Source organism: Ascaphus truei, chromosome 8 (assembly GCF_040206685.1).
Source record: "Ascaphus truei isolate aAscTru1 chromosome 8, aAscTru1.hap1, whole genome shotgun sequence".
Classification (NCBI taxonomy): Eukaryota; Metazoa; Chordata; class Amphibia; order Anura; family Ascaphidae; genus Ascaphus; species Ascaphus truei.
The window spans coordinates 34,680,854-34,697,137 of NC_134490.1; the positions used below are offsets into that span (position 1 = coordinate 34,680,854).

At 46.8% G+C, this 16,284-nt stretch overlaps 1 protein-coding gene across 1 annotated transcript; it reads left to right on the forward strand.

Annotated features, from left to right (window-relative positions):
* The first annotated feature begins 8,224 nt into the window (after positions 1-8,224).
* LOC142500912 (relaxin-3 receptor 1-like) lies at positions 8,225-9,313 on the forward strand. Its single transcript, XM_075610186.1, has one exon. It carries the CDS (start codon positions 8,273-8,275, stop codon positions 9,239-9,241), a length of 969 nt encoding a protein of 322 aa, XP_075466301.1. The 5' UTR covers positions 8,225-8,272; the 3' UTR covers positions 9,242-9,313.
* Positions 9,314-16,284: the final 6,971 nt, after the last annotated feature.

Below are 16,284 nucleotides of genomic sequence, written 5' to 3' on the forward strand. Positions count from 1 at the left end.
TGGGTATTGTATGCTGTTTATTCGTATGACTATAGCACCAGCCATTACTATTCTATTATAGGAGTGCAGGATATTTTTCTATCCATATAATTCCTATTAAATACCAAATTACGTGACACATAGCTGGCCGCTCTGGAACTGAATAAGGATGATATTTTGCAGGATGAAATGTCCCCGGTGTGCACATGGCTACCTGCAGTTATTTATTAACATTGTACATACACACACTCACACACACATACATACATACACACACATACATACATACACACACATACACACATATACAGTGCATACATTTCAGCGGCGGTAGCGGCGCAAATTCTTTATTTTACTCATCTTCCCCCCTGTCGGGCCGGTTCCATGCTCACTACTGTGCGCGCGCGGCACCATTATAGAAAGGCTAACTAACCTCAGCCAACTAAAACTACCGCGTGCGTGCACAGCGTAGCAAGCACGCGCACTATAGAACAGCCCTTACCTTCAAGGCTCTCGTCTCATCTGCTCCTCCCTACAGATCAGCATCTCGCTATGGCCCTACTTCTCTACAGCGTCGTTCTACGCATAACTGTCTCCTCTCCACCCCTTTCACCTCTTCTGCTCTCTCGCCTTAACCCCTTTTCCCTTCCTTACCTGTGGAACTCCGCTCCGCATACGCCGCCACGCACCCTCTCTCCCCGCCTTTAAGACAAACATTAAAGCTCACCTCTTAAATCAAGCGCTCCAATAGCCAAGGCTCATGGCTACTGTTCCACACCCACAGTCACTCCCACCAACGACTGCCATGTACTGCACTTAATCCCTCACCTGCTGCCTCTGTAAGTCTCCCATCATACCACTTGCATTGTAAACTCCATATAACTGCTCCCTGCAACACCTATTGCTCCATGTACCTGCTCTATATAACTCATATTGCCTATATAATCCCTTCCCATAACTCCTATTGCTCCAGATAACTGTACCCTATAACTCCTCCTATTGCTCCATAAAAACGCTCCCTCTAGCTCCATATAACCCCACCCTATAACTCCTCCTATTGCGCCATATAACCGCTCCCTATAACTCCTCCGATTCCCCAATATAACTGCACCCTATAACTCCTCTGATTGCTCCTTATAACTGTTCCCGATAACTCCTCCGATTACACCAATTTACTATAAACAGTTAAATTACCCCACAATCCCATATCAGGTTGCCCTCCTGTAACCCCCACCAGGAACCTATTGTGTGCCGTATTTTCAGCACACTGCACAGGGAAAAGTGATTATCGTCACACTGATCAACAAGAAAAAACTCCCCAGACTGCGACTAACATCGGGACTCAGCAACATCTCCAACAACAGACTATACCTCCCTCACACACGCAGAACAGCAGACTATACCTCCCTCACACACGCAGAACAACAGACTATACCTCCCTCACACACGCAGAACAGCAGAACTGTATTGTGAACCTCTCCATGCACAAATCAACCAAAGAGGAACTCCAATTACTATCTAAAGAAATGACATTCTGCCCACAAACCTATAAATATAATAGAACTCTGCAGTGACATGGAAGATTTGTTCATAAAACTGTGCCCAGGGTATTCTTCCATGACAGAAAGGATAATGAACCCATCAACACCATGGAACAAGAACAGATCACAGCAACGATTAAATCCAACTGGTCTCCACCAGCACTTAACCGTACACGTCTCAGGTATATAGACATAGTTAGTGCTATAGTAACATCTACTATTCTAAATAAGCAGATTAAATAAATATACAGGCGGTCCTCGCTTTCTGACATTTCACGTTACGACAAACAGCATATCCGTATGGGCAGTTTTCTGACGCCAAAACGCCGTATCCGACACTCACCGGTGCTTATATCCGACACTCACCGGTGCTTATATCCGACACTCACCGGTGCTTATATCCGATACTCACCGGTGCTTATATCCGACACTCACCGGTGCTTATATCCGACACTCACCGGTGCTTATATCCGACACTCACCGGTGCTTATATCCGACACTCACCGGTGCTTATATCCGACACTCACCGGTGCTTATATCCGACACTCACCGGTGCTTATATCCGACATTCACCGGTGCTTATATCCGACACTCACCGGTGCTTATATCCGACACTCACCGGTGCTTATATCCGACACTCACCGGTGCTTATATCCGACATTCACCGGTGCTTATATCCGACACTCACCGGTGCTTATATCCGACAAGACAAAAGTCTTTAAGACGTTACATTTTGTATAGTACTAGGGCTACTTTTTTCTTCAATAGTGTACTGTACGGTATTACAAGCTTATATATAATTATATTTCAGAAATATATGTTTATACATCACAATTACTGTATACTCTATATACAGCATATATTATTGTCTGAGTACAATATTCTGAGTCCTTTCATGTTAAAAAGTCCTTGGCCTTGGTCAGGAATGTAACTTCAATTTATAACATAGATTCAATGGGAAAATGGTTTTCACTTTCCGATGAGTCACTATCTGACGCTATCTTCAAGAGCGTTTCAAGAACGCATTGTGTTGGATAACTGAGGACGCCTGTACAACATAACTACCCAGGAAAGGTTAGCCATGCAGTCACTAAGAAATAAAAGACATAATAATCAAACATTCCGACAAGGAAGGAGCTGCAGTTATGACGAACACAGCAGACTACATACAGGAAACATATAGCCAACTATCTGGCACTAATAGACACTATTGCAAAGTACAGGAAGGTCCCACCCATATGTACACTAAGGAACTGAGAAGCATCAAGGGCTCCCCTCTATACTCCAAACACATATTCAGGGCATGGTAATGCAGAACACAAACCTAGGGTCCTTTTACATGCTTCCCAATATACACAAAGAGGGGAACCCAGGAAGGCACATTATCTGTGGTATTTGCACACTTACTGAAAACATCTCTGGCTGGTTATAAAACATCCTGAAAACCTCGGCAAAAACAACATACCGCTAGCCACCTACAAAACACTACTGACCTGCTGAACAAGCTAGCTGCTATTGGTCCTTTACCAGAATGAACCATCTTGGAAACTATGGGCATGGAATCCCTTTACACCAACACTCCCCGATTCCCCCCCTCCCCCTCCCCACCAAGGTGGCCTAGCAACGTGCCAATAATACTTGGAAAAACAAGATCTACCCAGAGAGACTGTTATATAACTAACCAAATTTATACTCGCAGACAACTACTCATTTGGTGAAGGCATCTTCCTACAAAAGATGGGGTCAGCCATGGGAACAAGCATGGCATCCCAACATGAAAACCTATTAATGGCAAAGTTAGAATATGATTTCTTGTCCATGTGTAGCACCAAGCCCCTGGCTTATTCCCGCAACATAGATGATATCCTTATTATTTGCACTGCCAGTAAACAGGATGTCATTCAATTCCACGAGAGGATTAATTCATTCCACCCAACCATTAACCTGAAACTGAGCCATTCCCACACACATTCATTTTTTCGACATCACAATCTACATAAAAGGACAAGAAAATACAGACATCCCTCTACCACAAACACATGGACCGACCTACATACCCATGGTATGACAGTTTCCACGGCCAAGTCGTAAGGTACGACTATATTAGCTCAGATACTACAGACAAGGACAAGCAACTTTATATGCTCAGTAGGGACTTCCTAAATCAAGGTTACACCCCAGAATCACAGAAAAACAAATACCCCAAGCCACAGTATACCCATAAATAACCTTCTGTACAAACAGAAATGGGAAGAAATCCGGGTAACTAGTACAATCCCCAACTGGAAGCCCTATGTAAAATACCTAAAGATCTACACTCAACACTCCAGAAACATAACAGATTAAAATAAATATTTCCAGAACCACCTACTCTCTTACACAGTCACCAAACATGAAACAACTTATCATGAGGAACTCCCTCTCATAGCCCACAAGTTGTGGCACATTTTCCTGTCAAAAGATGTGAGCCCTGTACACACAGTTTAAACACAGACAGAATATTTCTAATACACACACACCTCAAGGTTATACAATTGTACACTTCTTCCTCTGTGCTTTATAAAAACGTTGTATACCTGATAACATGCACACTATGCCTGAATGGTGGGCTCACTGTAGGCGAAACGGGAAAAATTAAGAAAAATAATAAACCTGCATCATCACACCATCAATCAGAAAACAACAGCTACACCTGTGTGCGAGCCATTTTGAAGCCCCAATTATAATATCAACGACATGATAGGCAGATTACAGATAGAGTTCTCAGAAGAGAGTCAAAGACTGAGGAGAGGCGACTTGGGTTAGACTTGTGAGTGTTGATAAGTACAGAAAAGTTGAAACCTGGAGGAATTTTTAATGGAGGAAGTCAGCAAGAGTGTGAGATTCCCTCCAGAGACGTTCCGAAGAGTGAGTGCAGGAGTGAGGGCGGAGGATAAGGCAGAGTTGTGGTTTGTGCCAAAGTTGTCAGGGTCAGTAGAGGAGAAGAGAGGAGAAGAGAGGAGAGAGGAGGAACGCAAGGTGGAATGTAGAGCCGGTAAGTTAATGGAACTCAGCTCTCTGCAGAAATGAAGGGTAGATGGAGGTGAAAAAAGGAGAGCTGAGAGAGAGCAAATGAGATGAGGTTATGGTCCCTCTCACTCCTTCTACCCCCCTCTTTCTCCTCTCTCTCCCTCTCTCTCTGACAGTCACAGAATCAGGTCAGCAATCAGTCACTTGGTCAATATCCTTCTTTTGTCTACTCCAATTTACACTCCACCTTAAGTAGTGTGACATCGATTGACAGGGATAAGGGGGGGGGGGGATATGTTACCAGGACTTGAGTCAAAAGATCACAATGCATTAACCCCTTCACCACCGGAGGGACCAGCAATTTATTGCGAAGCGATAGAATAACATAAAGATGTGCAATGCAATAGGAGCACAGGGGGTGCTGTGTTTCAGGCTGTGAGGAAGTGCCCTACAGACTGTATATATAGTTTATAGGATGACAATCAGTGGGAGTCACCGTCACCCCTTTCTCCGCCACAGAGTGACACAAGGTTAACCCTTCCAGGTCAGTGTGAATGCACAAGACATATTGTACACACATGTATGGTATCATACACACGTGAGGTTTCCATTTTTTTAAATCTGATGGATGGTGACAGGGCCTCATCACTCTTTAAAACATATGGGGCGGTTATTGAGAGTGGGTATGTGGAGCAATAGGAGGAGTTATAGGGAGCGGTTATATGGAGCAATAGGAGGAGTTATAGGAAGAGGTTAAACGGAGCAATAGGAGGAGTTATAGGGAAGGTTTATATGGAGAAATAGGAGTTATAAGAAGGGGTTATATGGAGCAATACGAGTTATAGGGAGCGGTTATATGGAGCAATAGGAGGAGTTATAGGGAGTAACTATAAGGAGTTATAGGGAGCAGTTATGTGGGGCAATAAGAGGAGTTATAGGGAGTTTTGTGTATGTATTGTATGGTGCCGTGATACGATTGGTTGACCGATATCGGTCGAGCTGCCACTCAATCAGCATACCTCACCATTGGTACTTGCACTATGGGGGAGGAATTTTGGTGTGATTGGAGGGTTGTTCTTCCGGTTGATGGCTCCCATAAAGTATCGTCATCTTGAGAGGCACACTACTCTTTGACAAAGTGCACGAAACGCGTCAGAGGTTCCTCATTAAAACTCTTGTTTTAGTTCATATGTTGCTAAACGTTAATTAAACAACCTTTTGATACAGTGATCCAGCATCCGTCCTCATTTCCTCCATCTGGAACACATCTCGAGCACTTGTTGGCACGCAGTGCACCTCCAGTATCCTCCCCTTGGGAGAATTTTTTCTGACATTCGCTTCGGGCTGAGAGCAGGGCGCTTCCAGGATTCCAGGCAACGAAGGTTGTGAGTACTCTGACCTGACCATTATATGATGGAACGTTGAGTTTATATGTCAGTGGTCTAGCTCGAAGGGTTAATGTATTATTGGATTTAGGGATCAGGTTCCCCTTTTACACGGGTCTCCTTGACATCCCACATATCTTACATCTTTACATAGCCTCATGTGTGAGCACAAATGGCCATTCACCTATTAGTACTCACATTTATACACCTGGTTATACCAAACAAATGTGCATTTATCAAAGAAATACTGCTTGTGGATTACAACTACAGAGTGATTAATACCATTTTGGATGCATTTTTGCAAAGCCTTGAGCACTGGTTTAGGGGGCTGTCCTCCGTTTTTTCTTATATGGGGCAATAGGAGGAGTTATAGGGAGAGGCTATATGGGGCAATAGGAGGAGTTATAGGGAGCGGTTATATGGGGCAATAGGAGGAGTTATAGGGAGAGGTTATATGGGGCAATAGGAGGAGGTATAGGGAGAGGTTATATGGGGCAATAGGAGGAGTTATAGGGAGCAGTTATATGGGGCAATAGGAGGAGTTATAGGGAGCAGCTATATCAAGCAATATGAGAAGTTATAGGGAGCGGTTATATGGGGCAATAGGAGGAGGTATAAAGAGAGGTTATATGGGGCAATAGGAGAAGTTATAGGGAGCGGTTATGGGAGTGAGTATGGGAGTGAGTATGGGAGTGAGTATGGGAGTGAGTATGGGAGTGAGTATGGGAGTCAGTATATGGGTTACTAAGGATAGGTTGGGAGTCACCATAATCCGGGGAAGGATCACACGGCAGCACTAGCCAGAAAGTTGTGTCCAGAACAGAAAAGTTAGAAGCTTAAGAGGAAAGGTAAGTGACATATTATTCACACTCACGTCCTGTGTGGGGGTTAGCATGATAGGGTCTGCAGTCTGACATAGGGAAAAAGGGTATTCAGGCTGCAAAACTGGGGCAACAAAGCAACAGATGTATTCAAGGAAAAAAATATTCTTGCCAAGTTTTGTAGCCAGGAGATATGATCTTTATAATTAGGGCAAATCTGTTTTTTATATGTTAAAGAAGCCATGCGGGGAGTAAGAATGAACTGAAATGCAGTATGTGTACTCCTTTTGTGAGTGGATGTGAGTGTGTGCGCTGTTATTCACATCTCTATGCTGTCCTCCTCGCTGAGCTGGGCACACCTTCAGTAATAAGATATTCTCATTGTTTTTTGCTCCATACTGTGATGAGCTGAAGGTTTCATCGCTTATTAGCTCATTCCATGCCAGAAGAGCAGGTAATGCTAACCCGATAATATCCTGTATTGGTTCAGATAAGAGGATCAGCCGAACATTGCAGACCCTTGTAGAGTTAACCCCAGGGATTGGCATCGCTCAGTAGCCGCTAGGTGGGGGTGAGTGGTCTCAGGTGGGGTCCTGGGGGGCTCCGCGCATCTCTCGCCTGGATGCCTCCTGCTTTTATCTCAGGTGCAGAGCGAGCTCCCTCAGGCAGAAGGGATGTGTGTACTAAGCTCAGAGCATGATGGACGTTAATGGATAGCTACATGGAGGGAACAGAGGGGGGCTAATAGAAAAAGCACCAACCTGTGCAGGGAGCAGTGTAAGAACGGCTATATGATGGTTATGGGGTGGTGTATCCCGGGCTGTATAGGGTTACCCTAGCATGTGATAGTTATAAGATAGTTATAGGTTGGTTGTAAGGGGGAGGGGGGTGTCTCAGACTGAAGAGGGTTACTCTAATAGATGATGGTTTTTCAGTAGGGTGGTGGATGCCAGCCTGTATAGGGTCACTCTGATGGATATAGGGTGGTATGTCCCAGGCTGTGGAGGGTTACTCTAACAGGTGGTGGTTAAAGGATGGTTATAGGTTGGTGTGTTCCAGGCTGTATACTGACTCAAACAGATGATGTTGTAGGGTGGTTATAGGGTTGTATTCTAAACTGTTACTCTGACAGGTGATGGTTATAGGAGACTTATATGGTGGTATTCCGGGCTGAACGTGGTTATTCTGACATGTGATGGTTATATGAGAATTATATGGTAGTATTCCGGGCTTTATATGGTTATTCTGACATGTGATGGCTAAAGGAGACTTTTATGGTAGTATTCCGGGCTGTATATGGTTATTCTGACAGGTGATGGTTATAGGAGACTTATATGGTGGTATTTTGGGTTGCACATGGTTATTCTGGCAGTGTAGTGGTTATGTGGTGGTCTGTCCCAGGCTGCACAGGGTTACTCAGGACTGGCTCCTCCTGTTTCCTATAAAGGCTCCGGGTGATCACACTTCCAGCCACAAAGTAGCTGGAAACGACACCTGCTTTGCCAACCCCCTCACCCACTTTCCCGAAGGTGCCACCATGGCCGGGGGTCACAGGGACCTGACCAACCAATCCCTCTGGGAACCGCTGCCCTGGGAGCCGGAGGCTGCCCGGCTGTCCCGCGTGGTGATGGCCGCCGTGTACTCGGTGCTGTGCGCTTGGGGAGTGCTGGGCAACCTGCTAGCCCTGCTCCTCTTGCGCTCCCGACGCAACATGTCCCCGGTCACCGTGTTCATCCTCAACCTGGCGCTCACTGACTTCCAGCTGGCGCTCACCCTACCCTTCTGGGCTACGGACACTGCCCGGGACTTCAACTGGCCCTTCGGCAGAGCCATGTGCAAGCTGGTGTCCAGCGTGTCCTGCATGAACATGTACGCCAGCGTGTCCTTCCTCAGCGCCATGAGCGTGGCCCGGTACCGCTCCGTGACCCGACCCACCCACGCCCTCCCCTCCGGCCGGGTCAGCGCCCTGATCTGGCTGCTGTCCCTGCTCCTCACCCTGCCCCACGCCGCTTTCTGCACCACCCTGGAGATGTCTGGGGAGGAGCTGTGCGTCCTGCGCTTCCCACAGCTGGGCGCACTGGGGGCGCAGACGCTGCTGGGCTTGTACCAGGCGCAGAAGGTGCTGCTGGGCTTCGTGCTGCCGCTGCTGCTCACCTCCGCCTCCTACCTGTTGCTGCTCCGGTTCCTGGCACGCCAGAAGCCCGGTCCCCACAGTGCACAGCGCCGTTCCCAGGTCACCCGCACGGTCAGCGCACTGCTCCTGTGCTTCTTCCTGTGCTGGCTGCCGAACCAGGTGCTCACCGCCTGGGGGGTCTTCGTCAAGCTGGACTGGCTTCCCTTCACCGGGGCTTTCTACACCGCCCAGGCGTATGTGTTCCCGGTTACCGTGTGCCTGGCGCACACTAACAGCTGCCTCAACCCTGTCCTGTACTGCCTGACGCGCAGCGAGTTCCGAGCGACCCTACGGGGGCTTCTGTGCAGGAGGGCCACCCTCACTAGGAAGTAACCTCCCAATCCCCCCACACCCTGACCATATACCCCTCACATAGGCAGCAGAAGATATTCCAGACTGGGATCTCCAGGGGGTGTAAGGAGGATTAGTGGGGGGGGGGGGGGCATATGATGACACATAACAGCTGCCCCAGTGGACACAGAGTGTTGGGTTTGCACCAGGAGCCTGGGAGAGGTATGTGTTGGAGGGGGTATGGGGTATATCTGTTCTGCGGGATCCACGAGCAGAGATGACTTTTCAGCACCCTGGACAGCGATAACCTCCCAGACCTCGGACTTGTATATACTTTGGGATGCAGCTTTCCGGTGTTCATTTTTTTGTGTGAAACCTGTGTTTGTGTTTTTCTGGTGTTTTCATTTTTATTTAAAACAGGCACTTGCCACAGGAAAGGGAATTGGAGTCCTACTTATAATTCGTTTGACATCAATTTCCCTTTCTTTTTAGGGAACAACCATGTTTCAGGTCCAGGAAAGACCCAACGAAAGATCCTGCATGGACCTGGAGCGTGGTTGGTTGTTCCTTCATGTTCCTTCATAAGAAATGGAAATTGATGTAAAACGAATTGTAAGTAGGGCTCTACTCTTTCTCTACTCTGACATCAATGTCAAACGAATTATAAGTAGGGCTCTACTTCCTTTCCCTGGGGAAGTGCCTGTTTTTATTCTATGTTGGCTATTGAATTGTTTTCCCCATACTTTTTTTTATCAGTGTTAAGGACGGGAAAAATGTGTACACGTTTGAATTCGGTGTTTATCTGGGCACTTTTTCTTCCACACTTTCGTAGTATCCTATCTGGGACTGGGTTGCAACGAGATTTCATTCAATATGAAATCATGCTTCATTCCCATTTTTAATTGTTTTTTTTTTTTACTGGAAGTGCAAAATGATCAGTGGATGGTGTATTGTCAGTGTTGTTTGGTTAAAACCTAAAACCGGAATCCGTACAGTATATAATAATAATAATAGTAATAATAATATACTATGCATGTTACTTCCCAACGCGCTATCTTTACCATAACACTTAAGAGATAGGGGTGCAGCCTTTTCGTGGGTGGGTGGGTGGGGGGGGGGGGGGGGGTAAATCCGGAGGGAATATTTCAGATACCCTGAGATACATGAAGGTATTATCTCTATCCCATTACAGGGAGTAAAAGGAACTCGGTCCCTTATTATACTCCCTGCACTTTTGGTGTTCTCACAGCCAACTCCCACTCCCCAATATACAGCGGCCCCTTTGGGTTACCTATCATTTCTGCAGTTCCTGGGTTGCCTGCTGCACCCACACACTCAAGAGCAGCGCTACTGTATCACAATAAATACAAGTGTTACCATTAAACAGCAGGCGGTGGTGTGTTTACTTGTGGGGAAAATTAATCCTTAACATTTCTCAGTATGGTTTTGAGATCTGTAAATGCTCCACAGGTAATGAGGGATTTAAAAATGCTGGGAAATATTCATCACAGTGCAATAAAATAATATATAATTAGCAGTGTGCTAATACAGACCTGAATCCCTCTCCCCCTGCTGTGTATCTTAATGCAAAGAGATAAAGCATGTTCTGCACCTGTCATAGTAATGAGTTCAGGGGGTCTCTGACTGAGAAGGGCAGGGGGGGGCTTATAACTATTTCCTACAGTAACCACAGATGCTATTTTGAAGTCATATCAGAGATGTGGTATAGTAAATAAAATATGGAGCTGTATCTGTGTTCTGAAAGATAATATGTAGGATCACTGCAATGTAAGTAGTCTCATGAAAATATTAGCGAAAATAGGTGCACTCGTGCTACTTGTAGAGAAATGGCATAGGTACAAAACCACAGATAACTAGAAAAAGAAAGCAGTCGTACTCCACTGGTCTTCAAAATACGAAAAGGTTTTAATAAGAAAGGAACATTTTGGTTCACAGGAACCTTTATCGAGATGGTCTTTACAGAGGTTCTTGTGTGAACCAAAACTTGATCCTTGCTTATAAAATCCTTTTTGCATTTTGAAGACCACGGGAGTACCACTACTTTCTTTTTCTTCTCCATCACAACATTCAGCGGAGGAGGGGTTAATGTCATCACCTGCACATTTTTGCTGTCTCCTTAGCAGGGCCGTGTGAAGCAGGGCTGAGGTTTCAGCACCCTGGACAGAGACACAACAGAGGTGTGTGTGTGTGTACATAATTGATATATACCGTCCCGATTATCCAACCCGCTCCTGCCGCTTGCTTAAGCAATAACTGTTGAATAATTATGTACTGTATTAATAAACCTAATACATATGCGTACTGTATGTATGTATTATACAAACATACTGTACTGCATTTAATATATTACATATTTATACTGCATTAATATTTGAATTGTTTCACTCCCCCCTCATGTTTCCTGATTATCCAACATTTTCGGTTAGTCTCGGTCCCGTTTGGGTTGGATAACCGATACAATTATGTTCATATTTAAAAACAAAACACAAAAAAGCGCAAGCTCCATAGCGCATAACTGTGTACAAATGAGGGTGAATTTATTAAGAAAAGTGTCCCTAGGAGATACACTTACAAAAGGTTAGAATAAAATATACATTGGAGAGAATCTGTATGGGGCGTCATCTACAGGAGTGGGGAGAGGGATTTCGTCCGTGATACTGAGCACCTGGTTTGACTACTTCTGACTCCTGCCACGAGTCCTGCAGCAATTCAGCATCTCTGATGTTAAAGGAGCTTCTTTTGAAGGTGCAATAATAGAAGCACAAGCAGAATAGCTGGAAAAGTGCAGAAGAACACAGGACCTCCTCCCACACGACCGACCGTCTGAGATGACGTCACCCCATCTCTACGCGTTTCGTCATGTTGCGTGACTTCCTCAGGACAAAATTATGAACAAAATGTGTAAGTGCAAAAAATGTAAAAAAGAGGTAAAAGGTCCAACCAGTCCTTTTGATTCAGTCCATGAATATATTAGATAATTGGTGCTGGTATGGGTGTCTCCGGCTGCTCTCAAATTGGATGAACCACATCCAAGAGATACCTAGAAAAGAAAAAGAAGAGAGAGCGCACGCCCCATATCGTAAAATGGTAGATTTAATGTTACATATATACATATACATATATACATATATATATATATCCATTTAACCATTACAATTGTAGCAGAAATGGTCAAATGGAGGGGGTCACCATACATTACAACATAATGATGGACCAACCCAAGCTATGGGACTAAATGAACAATTCTACTCCCTCTCATAAATGGGAAGAATATGAGCACAGGCAACACATAGCAGTAAAGTAATAATGAATAGGAAAACCAACAGCCAATAAGGTGTAGTAGCCCCAGAACCAATGCATAGAAACAAATAATTGCATCCAATACTATTGTAGCATGATGTAACAGGCTAACAAACACATGAATAAATCACTGAGACGGTATATTGGTGTTATATATATATATCTATATATATATATATATAATCAAAAAATAAATAGACTATACCGTTCTGTGGCTAACGAAATGCTTTTATTTGTGCGAGCTTTCGAGATACACTGATCTCTTCTTCCGGTGATGTTACAATGAATGAAGCAAGCAAAAGCTATACTATAAACAGTGTCTATTGGAATGTTATCTGTGCTGGTCCTTCCCCCGGTGTGGATGTGTTTTATGGCTGGAGGTGTCAAAAGGTTCCTGAAAGCAAGTGATGAAAGAGTGTGTATGTGTATCAGTGTGAATTAACATGAATGGAGAATATATATATATATATATTGGACTGGATATTTCAGCTGTTCTGAGAGACAGGATTGAATCTCCATCCCTGTACTTCTGGTGGTCTCACAGCACCGTTGTTCACAGTGTCAGCGTTTTAAACCTCTTAGTATTAGCCAGCAGAACAGGATTTACGAGGGCCCCCCAGTATAGTTAAATAGAAGAGAAATGGGACACTGCTCACCATAATATCATGTAGGGAAACAGATAGAAAAAAACCTGGTGCACAGGGGTAATAGCTATACAGTAACAGAAAACAGTGACAGAGGTCACTAAAGTCCCTATATGTTGCACTCAAGGCTGAGTAGAGAATACCAAAACTAGTGTGAAAAAAGTCTAATCACAGGGTACGTGTGTTTCAAGGAAGCTAAACCCTGAAAGTGTCACGTTTAAGACACAACACAACAATTTAGCTAATCCTAACAATCATATACAAATGCAAAAATATCTAGAGATGGGTCAATAATATCACCTGATCCAAATAATGACACGTATCCTGATCACATGACACACAGGTAGGTAAATAACTAAAAGGTATAAATGTACCACAGTATGGGCCCATAAAGGTCCCAAAAGGGGGGTAAATGTTAGTGGCTACAAATACCAACTGAAAGACTAATGTCTAAAAAAGATCAAAGTAAAGACCAGAATTCCACAAAAGTATAGCGAATAGCCTAAAGTATAGTAATGATATTCACAATTAAAAATGCAAAAGTTGACAAAAAATAAAAAAAACTTTATTAAATAATGATATCGCCGAAAAACTGGGGAAAAAACAAAACAAAAACAAATGTATGTTTAAAATGCCCCTGTAATGGGAGCGGATGGGAGAAAGTAGCACCAATAATATAGGAAAAATACACTAAAGGTAATCGCAATGATAAATCAAGTAATTAGATCCCTAATGTGACTACTAAAGAGCTAAATAGCCCTGTTGGTATGGTCTGAGAGGAGCACAACGTACAAGCAGGACGTATATATATATATATGCTATATATTTGTGAAAGCGTTGTATGTGGCTATGTCTGTATGTGTCTCCCTGTGTCCCTCCCTGTGTCCCTAGCGGCAATCCCATTGGACCTTGGGCCAGGCCAATGAGATTGCTTCCTTGGCCCGCCCGCCCCCGCACACCTCTCATTGGCCTGAGGCGGAGTGACGGGCCAAAGTTCACACACACACACACACACACACCCCCTCCCCCCGCTCTCCCGCTCACCCCCCCCCGTTTACCCCCCGCCCCGCTTATCCCCCCGCCCACCCACACACACAGAGCACGCACTGTGCGGCTCTCCCCTCACACAGGCCGCTCCCCCCCCCCCCACACACACAGAGCACGCACTGTGCGGCTCTCCCCTCACACAGGCCGCTCCCCGTCCCAGAGGCCGCTCCTCCGGCTGTCTCCGCCTCTCCCCGCGAAAGGCGCAGCACCTCCTCACCGGTGCGTCTCAGCCTCTCCGCTGAGGAGCCCGAGGTGGAGGAGGGCGGCCGGTACAAGGAGGAACAGGAGCGGGGCCGTGTGCAAGGTGAGGAAACGCAGGGGAATGGGTTATTTACCGCGTCCCTGACTCCCCCTGCCCTTTGCCCCCCCCTACCCTCCCTGCCCCCCTACCCTCCCTGCCCACCTGCCCTTTGCCCCCCCTGCCCTTTGCCCCCTGCCCTCCCTCCCCCTGCCCTCCCTCCCCCTGCCCTTTGCCCCCTGCCCTCCCTCCCCCTGCCCTTTGCCCCCTGCCCTCCCTCCCCCTGCCCTTTGCCCCCTGCCCTCCCTCCCCCTGCCCCTCCCTGCCCTTTGGACCCCCCCCCCACCCCTCCCTGCCCTTTGGCCCCCCCACCCCTCCCTGCCCTTTGCCCACCCCACCCCTCCCTGCCCTTTGCCCCCCCACCCCTCCCTGCCCTTTGCCCCCCCCCACCCCTCCCTGCCCTTTGCCCCCCCCCCACCCCCCCCCGCCCCTCCCTGCCCTTTGCCCCCACGCCCCTCCCTGCCCTTTGCCCCCCCGCCCTTTGCCCCCCCCTCCTTGCCCCCCCGCCCTTTGCCCCCCCCTCCTTGCCCCCCCACCCTTTGCCCCCCTCCTTGCCCTTTGCCCCTCCCTGCCCTTTGCCCCGCCCCTCCCCGCCCTTTGCCCCGCCCTGCCCTTTGCCCCGCCCCTCCCTGCCCAACCCGCCCCTCCCTGCAACCCCCCCCTGCCCCCACCCCTGCCCCTTGCCCCCCCCCGCCCCTCCCTGCCCTTTGCCCCCCCAGCCCCTCCCTGCCCTTTGCCCCCCCGCCCCTCCCTGCCCTTTGTCCCCCGCCCCTCCCTGCCCTTTGCCCCCCCTGCCCCTCCCTGCTCTTTGCCCCCCCCACCCCTCCCTGCCCTTTGCCCTCCCCACCCTTCTACGCCCCTTGGCCCCCCCCCACCCTTCGACGCCCCTCCCCCCCCCGCCCTTCCACTCCATGCCCCCTGCCCTTCCACGCTCGGGCAACGCCGGGTATATCAGCTAGTGTATATATATATATATATATATATATATATATATATATATATATATATATACAATTGTGTGTAACATAAGTGTATACTGGATCCACCATATAGGGGCAGACCAGACAACCCCAGCCAAAGTCTCGTGGTGTATCTGGGAACACGAGCGGCATCAGTCACTCCAAAACCACCGAGACAAACACATACAACATATACAACCATATATCTGGTGCTGCTGGTGCTCAATCAGACCATAATGATGTTCAACAGGGATAGCTGAACTCCACGATAGATCCCGCTCATGGACGCCCACTAGTCGTGTGACGCTTCACACTTCATCAGGGGGGGAGGAGCTAACATATAGTATAGTGTCAGATATGCTGCCCTGTAATACTTCCCTCTGATGTCCCAAATCTACGACCGGAACCCCCCCGCCTCCCCTAGCACTGCGAGGGAGCTTTAATAAGGTGTACAGAATGCGTTAATGAAACCCTCAGGGGTTGGGTTATATATACTTTCTGCCGTTCCTGGGTTGCCTGCTGAGCTCACATTAAAAAGCAGCGTTCCTGCATCCCAATAAATACAGGTGTTACCATTAAACATCAGGTTGTGATGTGTTTATTTGGGGACAACTTAATCCTAGAGGTTGCTACACATAGGTTTGAGATGGCATAAATAAAGATATACATGCATACATCTGTAAATGTTACACAGGTTATTGGGTTTAAAAATCCTGGGAAATATTCCTGATATATCTTATACTATATTAGTGAAAGCACTGTATGCCTGCCTGCCTGCCTGCATGCATGCCTGCCTGCCTGCCTGGATGTCCGGTG